The following is a 13,313-nucleotide window of genomic DNA, read 5'->3' on the forward strand; positions in this document are numbered from 1 at the left end:
CTTAATTTGATTTGAAATTAAATTACAGTATGAATTGACTGACAATTGCATAAATTATGCATCATAGTAAGTAGAAGATGTGTAATTTATTAGCATTTCAGAAGTTATTCACAAATGTTGATCTGTACTATTGTAGTACAAACTTATCTTCTGTAAGATTACTTGTAATTTATTTCACCATATAAGTCAAATAAGACGCTTATTTCACACCGAGAATGAAAAAATGTGTGGGTTAGCTGGTGTGATTTAGATTCTGTTTTGGAACGGTTCTTTTGTGCTCCTTTCAATTTAACTACAGAACCACGACTGCACATAATGTGATACATTCATTGAATCGTCAATTTCTCCCGCATCAAAGATGTCCGCTTTACTTTGTGCACAATTTTGGAGATGTTTTTTTGTTTGTTTAGACGGTGGTCATGCTAATTTCTTAAAGAGTCTACGAGTTCACTTGCATAATTCCTACTTTGCATTCATGGAATAATAACACTAACAAAAAATGTTTTGTTAGTGTTATTTTTTTGTTCCCCAGTAGTAATTTTCTAATTGCTTATGCCTCAAGCGTACAGAAAATGGCTATTATTCCCCACAAACTTTGCTTTTGTGACCAGGACACAAAAGCAAAGTTAACAATCCACTCCATTAATAACACAGTGTAACAAAAAAATTGTTCCCAGGTAGTGTTATTTCCTAATTGCTTATGCCTCAAAAGTACAGAAATCGGCTGTTCCCACAAACGTGGCTTTTGTGACCAGGACTTGTGAAGGAATGACACAAATGCACATGTTTTCTTCATTGAAAATAGGTACATTTCAAAATAACACTACCCAGGAAGAAAAATCGTGTTACATAGTGTAATGAAAGTTAAAGGAAAGATAACTCTTTTATCTAGTGATCGCGCGGGCAGTGTTCACCTCCACTGACCTTGAGCAAAAGGTCCAATTATGTTTACAAATCCAGATTCGCAACGCTGCGATTAGCACGGTTTTCTACGTACTGTGAGAAAGAAGTTTAACATACAAAACGCTGTCGGCACCAGCGGTTGTAGGAGGATGACAGTTGAACGCTACACCATAGAGCTCAATGTGTCTCCGACCATGAACACCTAACCAGTGAACAAACACGTACACCAAGCTCTCAAGGCGAATGGATATTCTGACTGCACAATCCGCAAAGCCATCACCCCAACCGTGAGGAAGGAGTCATCTGAGGATCCAATCAAAACCATCACCTTGCCATACATAGCAGGGATAGCCAGAAAGATTTCTAAAATCATGAACAAACATAAGATCCAGGTCCGATTTAACACAGTACATAACATTCGTGATCTGATCCCATCTGTGAAGGACAAGATTCCTGACATGCAATATCCCGGCATCTACAAATTAAGCTGTATCTGCGGCAGCAGTTTTATTGGGGAAACTAAACGTCATGTCTCGGACCGTTTTCGTGAGCACACAGCAGATTTTAAACACGGTAGGACCAATACTTCTGTCATGGCTGATCATTATTTTAACGCGGCTGGCTCACACAAAATTGATTTATTACGTTGCAAGCCTTCTGGCTATCAACAAAGATTCGTTCATGAAGCCGTCCATATATACAGACAATTTCAACCGCGAGGAAGGTTATAAACCCGGAAATCATTAGAAAGATGTCATCAACCACTTTGGGTCATGACTTGATTTGTGTTTTTTCTTGTCAACCTCCACCGTCAGCAGTGTGGGTGTGTGGAGAGATGTGCAATGATTGCCTGGCGGGCCTTTTATTGGTGTAGTTGCTTGTCTTTTCACCTACATCAACATTAGCTGCCATGCACATGCTGCTTACGACACAATTGGGCTACGCCAGGGGTGGGAAAAATTTTTACTCGCGGGCCACAATGGGTTCTAAAATTTGACGGAGGGGCCGGGCCAGGAACAGATGGATGGAGTGTTTGTGTGAACTAATATAAATGACATCTCAAAATCATTACATGAAAGGATTTGGCCTTTAACAGGTAGCAAAGCATTTATTTGCAAGGCAATTTAACAAATTGCACGAACGTGAACAATACAAAAAACATGTCGTAACTCCCGGTCAAAGTGCGCCATCTAATGGGGAAATGGGGGCATTACAGGAGAAAGGTAAAATCTAATTTAATAATAATATTTGGACAAGTTCGGCGGGCCGGATTAAAAAGCCCAACGGGCCGTATACGGCCCGGGGGCCGTACTTTGCTCGTGTCTGGGCTACGCCCATCTCTAAACCTTTATAAACAGTTTGCCTTTCGAGGCTAACCCCCTTTTCCTGATGACGACTGCTTGTTTTGCAATCGAAAGTCGTGGTTTTTGTTTTAATTTATTTTAATTTTCATTACTGAAAGAACCAATAATATGTCTACATTATACACTGCCAATACGCTCACCAGCTTGAAACCAGGCTACAGTCTACATTATAAACTGCCAATACACTCACCAAGGTTAAAGGTTAAGAACCAGGCTACAGTCTACATTATAGACTGCCAGTACACAACCACCCAGCTTGCCCATTGCTTAAGTCAACATTATAGACTACCAGTACACTCACCAAACTTAATAACCAGGCTACAGTCTACATTATAGATTTCCAGTACACTCACTCTGATTAAGAGCCAGGCTACAGTCTCCATTAGTGTTTTTTAAAGTTTTTTTTAATGATTATTTTTTATTTTATTCACTTTTTTTCTATCTACGTGACTTTATCGAAAGAACCAAATAATATGAATTCCTGCAGTCACGAAAGTTTTAAGTCAGAATTTTACAGTGTGAAAACCACCCCAATATCACACGGTGAAGCGACACGATTTTTTTTATTCCCCACCGGATGACGGACGCTTGTGTTGCCCCCTAAACGTCGTGATTGATTTTATTTTATACCTACGTGACTTTACCGAAAGAAACCAAATAATACGATTTTTTTTCTTCACGAAATTCCCCCGAGGGCCTAAAAGCAGTGCTGTGCGCTTTTGGTCATTAAAAGCATGACATGCATTTCAGAGGTTCATCAGGCTGGCGATCGCCTTTGACATGGTGTGCGAGTTGTGGGTTCAATGTCAAGGGTCTCTTAATGGCACGAGCCCTTAATTGCATTAAAACGTGGACGCAATTGGCTGGTTGTTTTGGTGTACATTTTTACATGTATGAAATACTATTTTGTTATTGCAAAAATACTGTGAATGTTTGTACCGTATACTATTGTACGGTATTACAATTGAGACAATTTATATTTGAGTTAAAAAAAATAATAATTGGGAATATGATGGAGGTTGTCTTTTTTTTCCGACCTAAAGATTCACCAAATATTTCCTCTTCTCTATTCGACGATGGAATAGACGTGACCCTAACACGTGAACGCAACACCTTGGGGGCGTTCGCGATACAAATTATATTATTATTATCCACTCGAGATTTCTCGACGTGCAGATGTCTCGGAGGCAAACCACTGAGACTTGTTTTGTGCTGTCTTGGGACGCACGGATGGGGTGGCGGGGGGAAGGGACAATGCCCAGTGAACGTCCCTGGTGGTGAAGGAATTCGCAGTGATGAATGTGAAGGCTGCCTGGGTATCTCATGAGATGGGACAGAGACGTCATCCACGGTCAGCCTTGTTCATTGCAAGGCCCCCCCAGGGCCACTGGCGGTTCCTGGTGGCCTCTAGTGGGCCCCTGACGCGCAGCCTCCGAACATGCCAACAAATGTGATCATCGTGCTGTTGTCGAACCCCCGATGGTTTAAAATGTTTGGCGGCCCTCACACTGACGATGTCTTCATCGGCGAAGGTGGTGACCCCGCTTTGAAATTAGTGAAGAACACTGTCTTAGGGGCTTGTGAAAAACAGAAGTAATGGCCAGCCCATGTAAGTTATTGGAAAACCCTTTCCATGCCAGAAGGCGCCGTGGATATGTAACTCACGAAGACATTTATCTCTAGTTCTGTTCCCAGTTTCAGTGAAATGGAAAAAAAAAATCTAGCATCTGTACCAAATGTGCTTCTAGATTGCTAAGTCAGTCACAAACATGAGTAGCTAAAACATTTTCCACAGCAGAGAACTTGCACTGACATGGCTGAGTTAATGTGTGGACGATTAACGAGGTGCATTCTTGATTTAAAGCTTTCGTGACTGCAGTAATTCATATTCTTAGTTTTTTCGGTAAAGTCACGTTGAAGAGAATATATATATATTTTGTTATTTTGTTGTTTCTCTTCAACGTGACTTTACCGAAAAAACTAAGAATATGAGGTGCATTCATGTTAATGCACTAATTTAAACTATTTTATTTTACCAGGTAAGCCCCACTGAGCTATTCGCTATTTTTAAAGGCGACCTGGTCATAAATTAAATCTCATCGAAGTGGCTTCATCATCATCACACAGCTTGCCACTGTGGCGCCCTCTGGATTTCATAAGGGCAGAGAAGTGGCACCTTTGAAGTTAATAATGATGGGCACTAAGGGCCGCATCACAGCACTGTACAACATCGCTGTCCGATGTGTTATCGGATCGTATTAACGTGTTGTTCAGCGTAATGTATGACGTTTCACTCAACGTGCTGGAACTGAAATTCAGTTCACCGAAGAAACTCGAGCGCCATTGGACGAAATTGAGTTTCAGTTCCTGAAGAAAGCTAAGAGTACACGGAGCGAAACATCATACAGCATGCTCAACAACACGTGGTACAGTCGGGACACACAGCAGGGCTGTATGACACAACCACGAAAACCTACACTATAGACCCACATAGCATGTTCTATACACGTGTCACGGGTGAGCTTAAGTTATCTTCGGTTGCTGTGAGAATGCCACCCATTAAGTGTCACGAGATATTACTGCTTGGATGCATTGATACAGGCAAAATAGCATAGCAGATCAATGTTGGCCCTATTGCTGCAGTAGCATTGTTTTCAGCTCATTGCGTGCCTCTGGTTTATCTTCATAGGTGTCAATTGTTTCACGTAACATCTGGTTTACCAATGTAGACATCGATAATCTCCGCACTGGCCCATCTTGCTAGTCTGTAAATTGAATGGGCTTTGAAGAACTGATTGCTGACAGTCTATTTTTGGTTAGCCTAACCCATTGTGTTAATGTGATTATTGCCTTCAATTGATTTCATTGTTGTAAAACAGGGATTGTGAAGGTTACCTGGGAGTGGTCAAATCACAAGATGTGGTTGACAACATGGAGCATGGCAGTGGCTGTTTGTAAAAGCAGACTTTTTTTTGCATCTCAGAAACCTCAGCTTTTCAACTATTTGTGGTGTAATGATCATCAGCAGCACTCTGGACTTGTTGTACAGAAGTTTCCAGTTCGACCTCCTGTTGGGGCAGTTGAGGCAATCGGGGTGTTTCTTGAATTCACCCGCCTCTGTCCATCCGGCAGTATGCATGGGTCCAGGTTATGAGTGGTGTGGCAGAGTGTGCTTACTCCAACCTGTTTTAAGTGTGGCCAACGTGGACCAGTCGGCCAAACTACATTCTAGAGGGGCTCTCTCGAGCTCCCTCGAGTTGAGGGCCTTCTGCCAGCAGTGGCGTGAGCGACCAATTAAACTGAACAATTTATTTTTATTTTACCAAGTAAGGGCCCACTGAGCTATACAGCTCTTTTTCAGAAACGACCTGGCCACATATGATAGCTCAACGAAGTGGCGTATCGCCATGTGGAAATTTATATCAGCCAAATACAGTACTTTAATCGTATATTTCTAAATGTGGAGGGAAACATCGGAGGACCCGAAGAAAAATCCACGTAACTACTTGGAGAGAGACATGCAAACTACAAATATACAGCGGGCGTCAGGGTCGGGATCGAACCCACGACATCCTGCATAGCAGGCGAGGGTGTTAACATCTCTTAGCCACCGTGGCGCTTCAGTTGTCGGGCTGCAACTTTACGTTTCGCCAATTCAAATGCATTAACCTTTGTTTTGGTACTTTGAGCTCCAATTCCAAATTGTTTTACGAATATTTGTGGACAGTGACTCAATATTCCATTTGTAAAAAAACTACATCAGAATCCTACAAAAGGCTGGGACATTACATTGACCCTCTCATGCATCGAGTCCACTGGAGTGGACTGCTTTGATTTATGCTGTAAATAATGATTGTATTATTATATGGAACATACGTGGGGAAAAAAATACCAAGACATTTGAGGGGGTTCCTTTGACTTCCAAAATCACATTGTCCAAAAACGCATTTGATTTTAATAATGGATGGGAGGATCCCTCAAGGACCTATCCACTATTTATAGACATGCACTGTTCAACTCTGCAAATATATACGAGATTCCGTCCCGTCTGCTAATAAATGTCCCTCTGAGCTGGACCCGACGGAGTAAAATTTACGACTATAATGAGCCAAGAATGTCTGTGTCCCGCACGTGACGTCACTCCACGTCGGCCAGCCCCCCTCATTAATACTCATGAACAGCTGACGTCCTCCACATGGACCCCCTTCCACTAATTAATAATCATAGGCGGGTGACGTCACTCCACATGTAGCACCCCCCCTCATTAATAATCATGAGCCGGTGACGTTACTCCACATCGAACAGTCCCCCACATTAATAATCATGAAGAGGTGACGTCTTCCAAATGGACACCCCCCCTCATTAATATTAATTAGCGAGTGACGTCACTCCACATGGGGGGGCGAGGCGCCTCCTCCCCCCTCCTCGGCGTCAACTGACAACCCTCACTACAAAGGCAGAACCCTCACGTCACGTGATCTCCGTAACGCTATTGAGACATCGAAGTAAAAAGGACGTCATGATGAACAAGGGATTATAACTTTTAAATGAAATAGGTCTGTGTCGCAGCGGTCTTACAAATTGCACACGCATTGATGCAATGAAAATATCACGTCGTGGTCTGATTTTCGCTTGCAAGCTTCAGATTTACTGAAATACACCCGTCCTTGGACGGGCAAAAGGCTATTATAAAAGAGTTTGATGTGATTATTGACCAAATGCATTACTCACCTTGTAGAGTTTTGCTGTTGACATAAAATAAAATGTAGATCGTTTGCTGTTGACGTCGAATCATTGAAACAGTGGAAAAAAATATTTTTAAGTTTATATTTTTCCCAAGGAATAGCATCTAAACACAACTCAAAATAGCACTGACAGCTGCAATACAACACATTGGGCACAAAGTACATGGCTTAACATAACAAAAAAAATTACCCAGAGGTGCATGTCATTGTTGTTCAATGCTCTTTGCTGGAAAAAAAAACCTCAATATTTTGGTGTCTTATTACTTGTAAGATTTTGGCAGATGTTTTATTTCCATTCCTAACGGTTTACAAAGGGTGAGAAACAGACTGATCTGTAAGCGTATAACAACTCAACAAGTCACCGAGCTCACGATAGGTCAATATATGAAGCTGGCCAATCTGACTACTTAAAACATTCGGAAAAAGTTTTGACACCATCGGTTATTACGTAGATGAGCAATTAATTCCATTCACAACAGTCTGCAAAGCAAAAGATGCAATTTAACATAACTGTCATCTCAATTTGTTGAGCTTAATGACTAATAAAAACCGCCAATAAAATGTATAAGACAGAAACTCTTTACTCTAATAATCTCAAGCGTTCCATGCTAGGTTAATTCATTCCGCCTCCAGCGCGACTATTTGTTGCGCACATTAGTCTCTCTGACACCCGGCGGCAAGAGATGGTGATCTCCGAGTGGGGCTAAAGAATGAATCCATCTCCACATTTTCCAACGGCCACAAAACCCAGCGTTTGACTCCAGATTTGTGCAAAGTCAACTTCGCGATGGGGGGGGGGGGGAGAAGAGGCAGACTTAAACCTATAGCCACCTTCCACCATCCAAGCTATGGCTGGAGTTTGGGCCGAGCTATAGTCCAGAGGGGAAGCCCACTGCAGGATTATGGAAAAAATTCCACCTTAAGCTCCTGTTTGGAGATCAATGGGAATCTGCAGAAGCATTTTACTTCGGAAAAAAAAATGTGATCCGAGTTTTTTGTTGTCGTGACCGCAATCGGCACGTGTTTAACGTCGCGAAAGAATGAAAACTTTGAGAGAAAATCATAGAGACTTACCATTGATGAGAAACGTCAGCGTTTACAACTTACTCTACGTTGACAGTACGTAATTAGTGGCATTCGTTATATTTTAAACAGTTGCAATTGTGTCCATATTCTTTGTATATAGATGTTGGTAGTAAAAATAAAGTAACATACTCGTGTTTTACTTAAAATGTGTAGTAGACACGGTTGAAAATAAATTACCAGGGCAAGTTAATACCATTCAAGTCTCAGTGAGAGCGGAGTAAACCGCTGTACCGGGTGAATGTGTGTATGCGTGCGTACGTACGCACAGGGGGCTGCTGACAAGCCAGAAATATGACTGTCAGAACAAAATGGAGTCAGCATTTATTTCCAAAAACAGTCCGGTTACAGTAATTTTATCAGAAGTTCATGCTTCTACGGACGTCTTTCGGCCGGCCTTAAACACAACACTGCTTTGCAGAGTTCAGCACAGGGAGCTCCGACGATGCCAGACGCATCGACGATACCAGGCGTACCGAGGAGTGTTCGAGGTCCGCATGAATCTGTGAAATACACAGAGCCAGGTAGTCCCACTTGACTCTCTAATTCCTGCTGACTCATGCGGTGTCCTCGGCTGTCGAGGTGTCATATCTGGAGCCCTGCTGCTTCCACAACATACATACATATCCCTTCAAGTGAACACCAAACCACCGATACTAACAAAGATTGGCACTATTTAGGCTCAATGCTATTGTCTTACATTTATAACTAAAACAATCATTTCCAATATCGTCTATTACCAAAGCCATCGTCTATGCCTCTGTCGTTCACCAACAGCACTGCCACTTCCATCAAAATCCTAAACGTAACGCCGCCATCACCTTCACTATCACACACCCAATCATCACTTGCAACACCACTGCCATCGTAATCCTAACGTCAACATCACTCTGACCCGCCTTCGTATTTCCTCCGCATTGTGCTGAATGGCAAAAGTGTGCTATTGTCAGGGATAATGGATTCCCGTTTGACACGTGTGTAATGTGGTCAACATTACAGCTAACATACTGCAATGTAATTCCCTAAAACTTGCAACGCTTGTATACTCTACAAGCCATTGGTCATGCAAAATGTTCTTGGATAAATATTTTTGTCAACACCATCATTACAATACTATGTTAAATTTACCATCTGGACATATCCCTCGTGACACTGTCTACCAGTAAGCTGGCAATGCCACGGCAATAAATAACCACCGTCTCATTCTCATTCCTGACTCGTAGACAGTTAAAAGTAGTTTTACACCTAAAATGAACTACTGAAAATGTAACATCTTAAACTTTCCAAGGTGTTAAAATGCATGGTAATATGAACATTACCCTAGAACTACTCCAGCTACCATAGAGAACATTTAGGATGTAATAAATATTCAAAAATATTAAACACAAGCAATAGCCAGATTAACGCGTGGAGATTAACTGCCAAGGGTTAGAGTATATTGCAGCATTCGTTTCAACTACGAGTGAGAGTTCAACGGCACGGCAGGTCCGTCGGAAGACGTGCGGTGAGACGGGGATCTGGTGTGCAGACATCGCTCGGCCTCACCCAGCCAGACCACCGGGCACCATCGTCAACCCCACCACAGTCTCATCGCGGGCACGCGCCAGCCAGCCAGTCAGTGCATCATGGGGGCCAGACTCTGAACCACGTTCCTGCAGCGGGAACTTAACGTTGTACGTGACCTGTATCTCGGCCCATGGATGGCACTTGCAAGCGAGTTATACTCCGTTGCGATTCGTGTGTTTTGCTTCACCACCGAGATGCATTAGGTTATATATATATGTACTATATATTAGATGGGTTCTGCAGCCAATCATGTACGATTATTTTTCTGGTAGCATGTACTTGTACGTGTTTTGAAAAACACTGCAATTACTGTTACAGAAATACCACACATAATAACGTATTCATACTCTGCCAGCTCTTTTGGGTCATTTACATCACTGGCTCAACGGCCATTTCATTTAGAAATCTCGAGGTGTTCCTAAAGGCTATCAAAGCAACATTATCTTTTACAGAATGCCAAAACTACGTGCAGCGTAATAACACAGATGTGGCAATGGATCGGGGGTGGGGGGGGAGGTGCAGTTATTAGAAGCTCCTCAGCCGTGCACGTTATGTGTTGTGTTGTGTGTTCACAACCAATGGTGCCAGCCAGAGTGGTTGCAGAGGCAGCACACCCTGCCTCTCCTGCTTGATTGAAGGATGGGGGGCATATCGGGTCTGGCCTGGCACATTCCGGTGAAATTGGATGCTGTGCTGCATGGGCTCGTGTGGGCGAAAGTACCTCGGCACACCTTGGTGCGAGCAGGTTTGAGAGCACGTAACGGTGGAGACGTACATGGTCCGCGTGCTCGTGTGGGTGCGAACGTGATGTGCACGTGTCCGCACACACACACACACGCGCGCGCACACATGTCCGTCTCAGGAGAGCTCCCGTTAACTTGTGTCACGTTAACGGGAGCTAGCATGCATGTGTGCGTGCTGGGGGCGGAGGAGGGGGTGGGGGGGAAGTTTGGAGGCGCTGTGACCCTTTAGCCTATGCTGCCACTTCCGACCCGCGAAGTGCTTGCGTGCGTGCGTGTGTGTCCACCCTACAGCCCCTGCCCGGCCAGTGCCTCGGTGATGTCAGTGGACAGCTGCTGCTGCTGCTGGCTCTGTTGGTGGTTTTGCTGCTCCTGTGCGTCGCATTGCTCGGGGGAAGCGTCCTGGCTCAGGCTGCCCGTGGACGAGACCTTGCTCATGCGTCCCGAGGGGCCTTCCGATGTCGTGGGCGAGTGGGAGGAATTGCCGTAGTTCGTGCGGGACTTGGCTGTCTCGCGGAAACTCAGCTTCTGCGACTCGATCTGATGGGGAGAAAGGGATCAAAAGGAGATGGAGATGTCATCTACCTGGTAGACAAGGTTGGCCATGTAGACTGGCAGAAGTGTTTTGATATCTCCCAGGGAACCGATTGTGGACGTTTTAAAGACCAAATAAAGCATGTAAGGAAACTGAATTTCGGAAAGGATGTCACATCAGTGACCACGTACACACCATAAATCAAGTGTTTGAAAATACAAATGAATTTCAAATACAATCGTGCCTTGTTTTCATTATTCATAAAAAAAAGCATTCGATTCAGTGAAAACTGAAGCAATCGTCAAAGATTTTACAAAGAAGGCACTGCTATATTGAGTTTAGGCTTCAAATTTATTGTATTTAACCAGGCGAGAACTTAAGAGACAGGAATAGTGTCATTTGCCAGTAGGGGGCGATAATTGCTATTTATAATTTGCGGGTAATTCTCAAATTTGGAAAGTTTGGATTGCGCGGTAGAGAATTGCAAAATACAACTCAGAACAGGAGTCAAGCAAGGAGATACGCTCTCACCAAGATTTTTTAGAGCAATTTTTGAATATATCTTTCTAAGCAATACATGGGAGAATTTAGGCTGAAACGTAAATGGAAAAGGTTTTAGCCAACTCAGCGAAATTCAATTACGAGAGGTATTAAAGAACTTCACGAAGAACGCTGCAAGGTTGGACTTAAATATTGGCAAATCTAACTTAGTGTAAAACAAGTTTTTTAAACAATACAAATTAACTGTGGTACGAATACAACTTGAGAACACAGCAGCATGTGCATACATTGGGCATCACATCAGTGAAATAGTAGGAAGAAGTGTCTTTAGAAAGTTTATCCTGGTACTGATCCGCCCATACTGGACATCTGTGAAAAAGAGCTTCATAGCTCATCGGATTCCTCCAGTTTAAATATAGATTATTAATATGAGCGGAACAAGGCATCTAAAGAAGAAAGTGTTCCATCAGTGCAAATTGTCAGATTTGATAATGGATCACAAACATGGCCACTGACAGAGGCCATAGATCAAAAGATGAAAAGTACAGAAAGCAGAGTGGAGAGATGAGTGCTTGGATATACACCTCCAATTACGTACACACAAGAAACAGAAAAGTGGTCACGTGGATCAGACAACAAACACAAACCAGAGACATCATATTGACACTCAAGAAAAGTAAGTGGGCTTGGGCAGGACACATCACTAAATGGGTTCATGGCCATGGATGAGATTGGTGATGGAATGGCATTCAGATGAGATCATGTGTACCGCCTCCCCCACCACCCCTGAAGAGGGACCAAAGAAATCAATTAATTTGCAGGCGTAAGATAGATGGAAGCAGCACTGGATCATGACAAATGGTGACGGCATGGGAAGGGCTTCGTCTAGCAGTGGATAGACAATAGCTGGTGACGATGATGTGAATGTGTAAAAAACTCTTTCGTTCTATTCGGTAAAGTCACGTAGGTAAAAAATAAAACAACAAAAATCACGACGTTTCGGCCAAAACACAAGTGGCCTTCATCAGGTGAAGGGACCGTACTGTCCAACGCTGTCCTCTGGACAGTACGGTCCCTTCACCTGATGAAGGCCACTTGTGTTTTGGCCGAAACGTCGTGATTTTTGTTGTTTTATTTTTTACCTACGTGACTTTACCGAATAGAACCAAAGAATATGGATCCTTGCAGTCACGAAAGCTTCAAGTCTAGGAATGTGTAAAAACACCTGTGAAGGCACTAGGCAGCACACTCACAGATTATGGGACATTCACCTTAACATTGCCGCCTCCTGGAACATGGTCTGCATTGTCCAGGGAGCCTACTTTGGATTGAGCCTTCTCACTGAAATCCAGCTTCTTGCTGACAATCTGAATGTTCCCTCCACCTGTCACACAGACATACGCACAAAATCCCGTTGGTGTTGAAGGTTTTATTTATTTATTTAACTGTGTGGCTCACAGATCTCAGAGTGAACCACAGATGGCTGAGGGCCATAATACGGCTTGACAACAGCACATCCCTGGCTCTGCAATCATAGCAGTGTTGAATATAAAAACGAGTCGACATCCGGAGCGGTGCATCGCCAGTGTGCCTGCGTGACAATGTTCCTCTGCCAAAAAAATAATAATAATGGTTAAGTGAGTATGGCACCGTAGACAAAGTGACTGCCTGTGATTGGCAATATACCCCCTTTCCTCTTTTAAGGGCACTCTTAAAATAAGTGCCCCCACCACACCACGGCGGGCATCTTTATGCGGAGTGTTGAGATTAGATAAACACAAAAGCATGCGTGAGGTTGGCTCGAGTCCTGGTGGGCGGAGGGGGTAATGCAATGTACGAGAGAATCTAGAAACCCCCCTTAAACGTTTCTGAATTG

General features: G+C 43.3%; 1 protein-coding gene across 1 annotated transcript in view; it reads right to left on the reverse strand.

The window, feature by feature from the left end:
- Nucleotides 1-7,080: 7,080 nt before the first annotated feature.
- The window catches only part of LOC116948808 (uncharacterized), a 65,560-nt gene continuing 59,327 nt past the window's right edge, over nt 7,081-13,313 (reverse strand). Inside the window, exons 16-17 of the mRNA XM_076069223.1 lie at nt 12,709-12,821; nt 7,081-10,941 (exon numbers count right to left, since the gene is read on the reverse strand). Of these exons, the coding sequence (XP_075925338.1) occupies nt 10,690-10,941; nt 12,709-12,821 (365 nt within the window). The 3' untranslated portion in view covers nt 7,081-10,689. The remainder of the gene's footprint in view (nt 10,942-12,708; nt 12,822-13,313) is intronic.

This window comes from Petromyzon marinus, chromosome 2 (genome assembly GCF_048934315.1).
Source record: "Petromyzon marinus isolate PM22_M1 ecotype Great Lakes invasive population chromosome 2, UKy_Petmar_22M1.pri1.0, whole genome shotgun sequence".
NCBI lineage: Eukaryota > Metazoa > Chordata > Hyperoartia > Petromyzontiformes > Petromyzontidae > Petromyzon > Petromyzon marinus.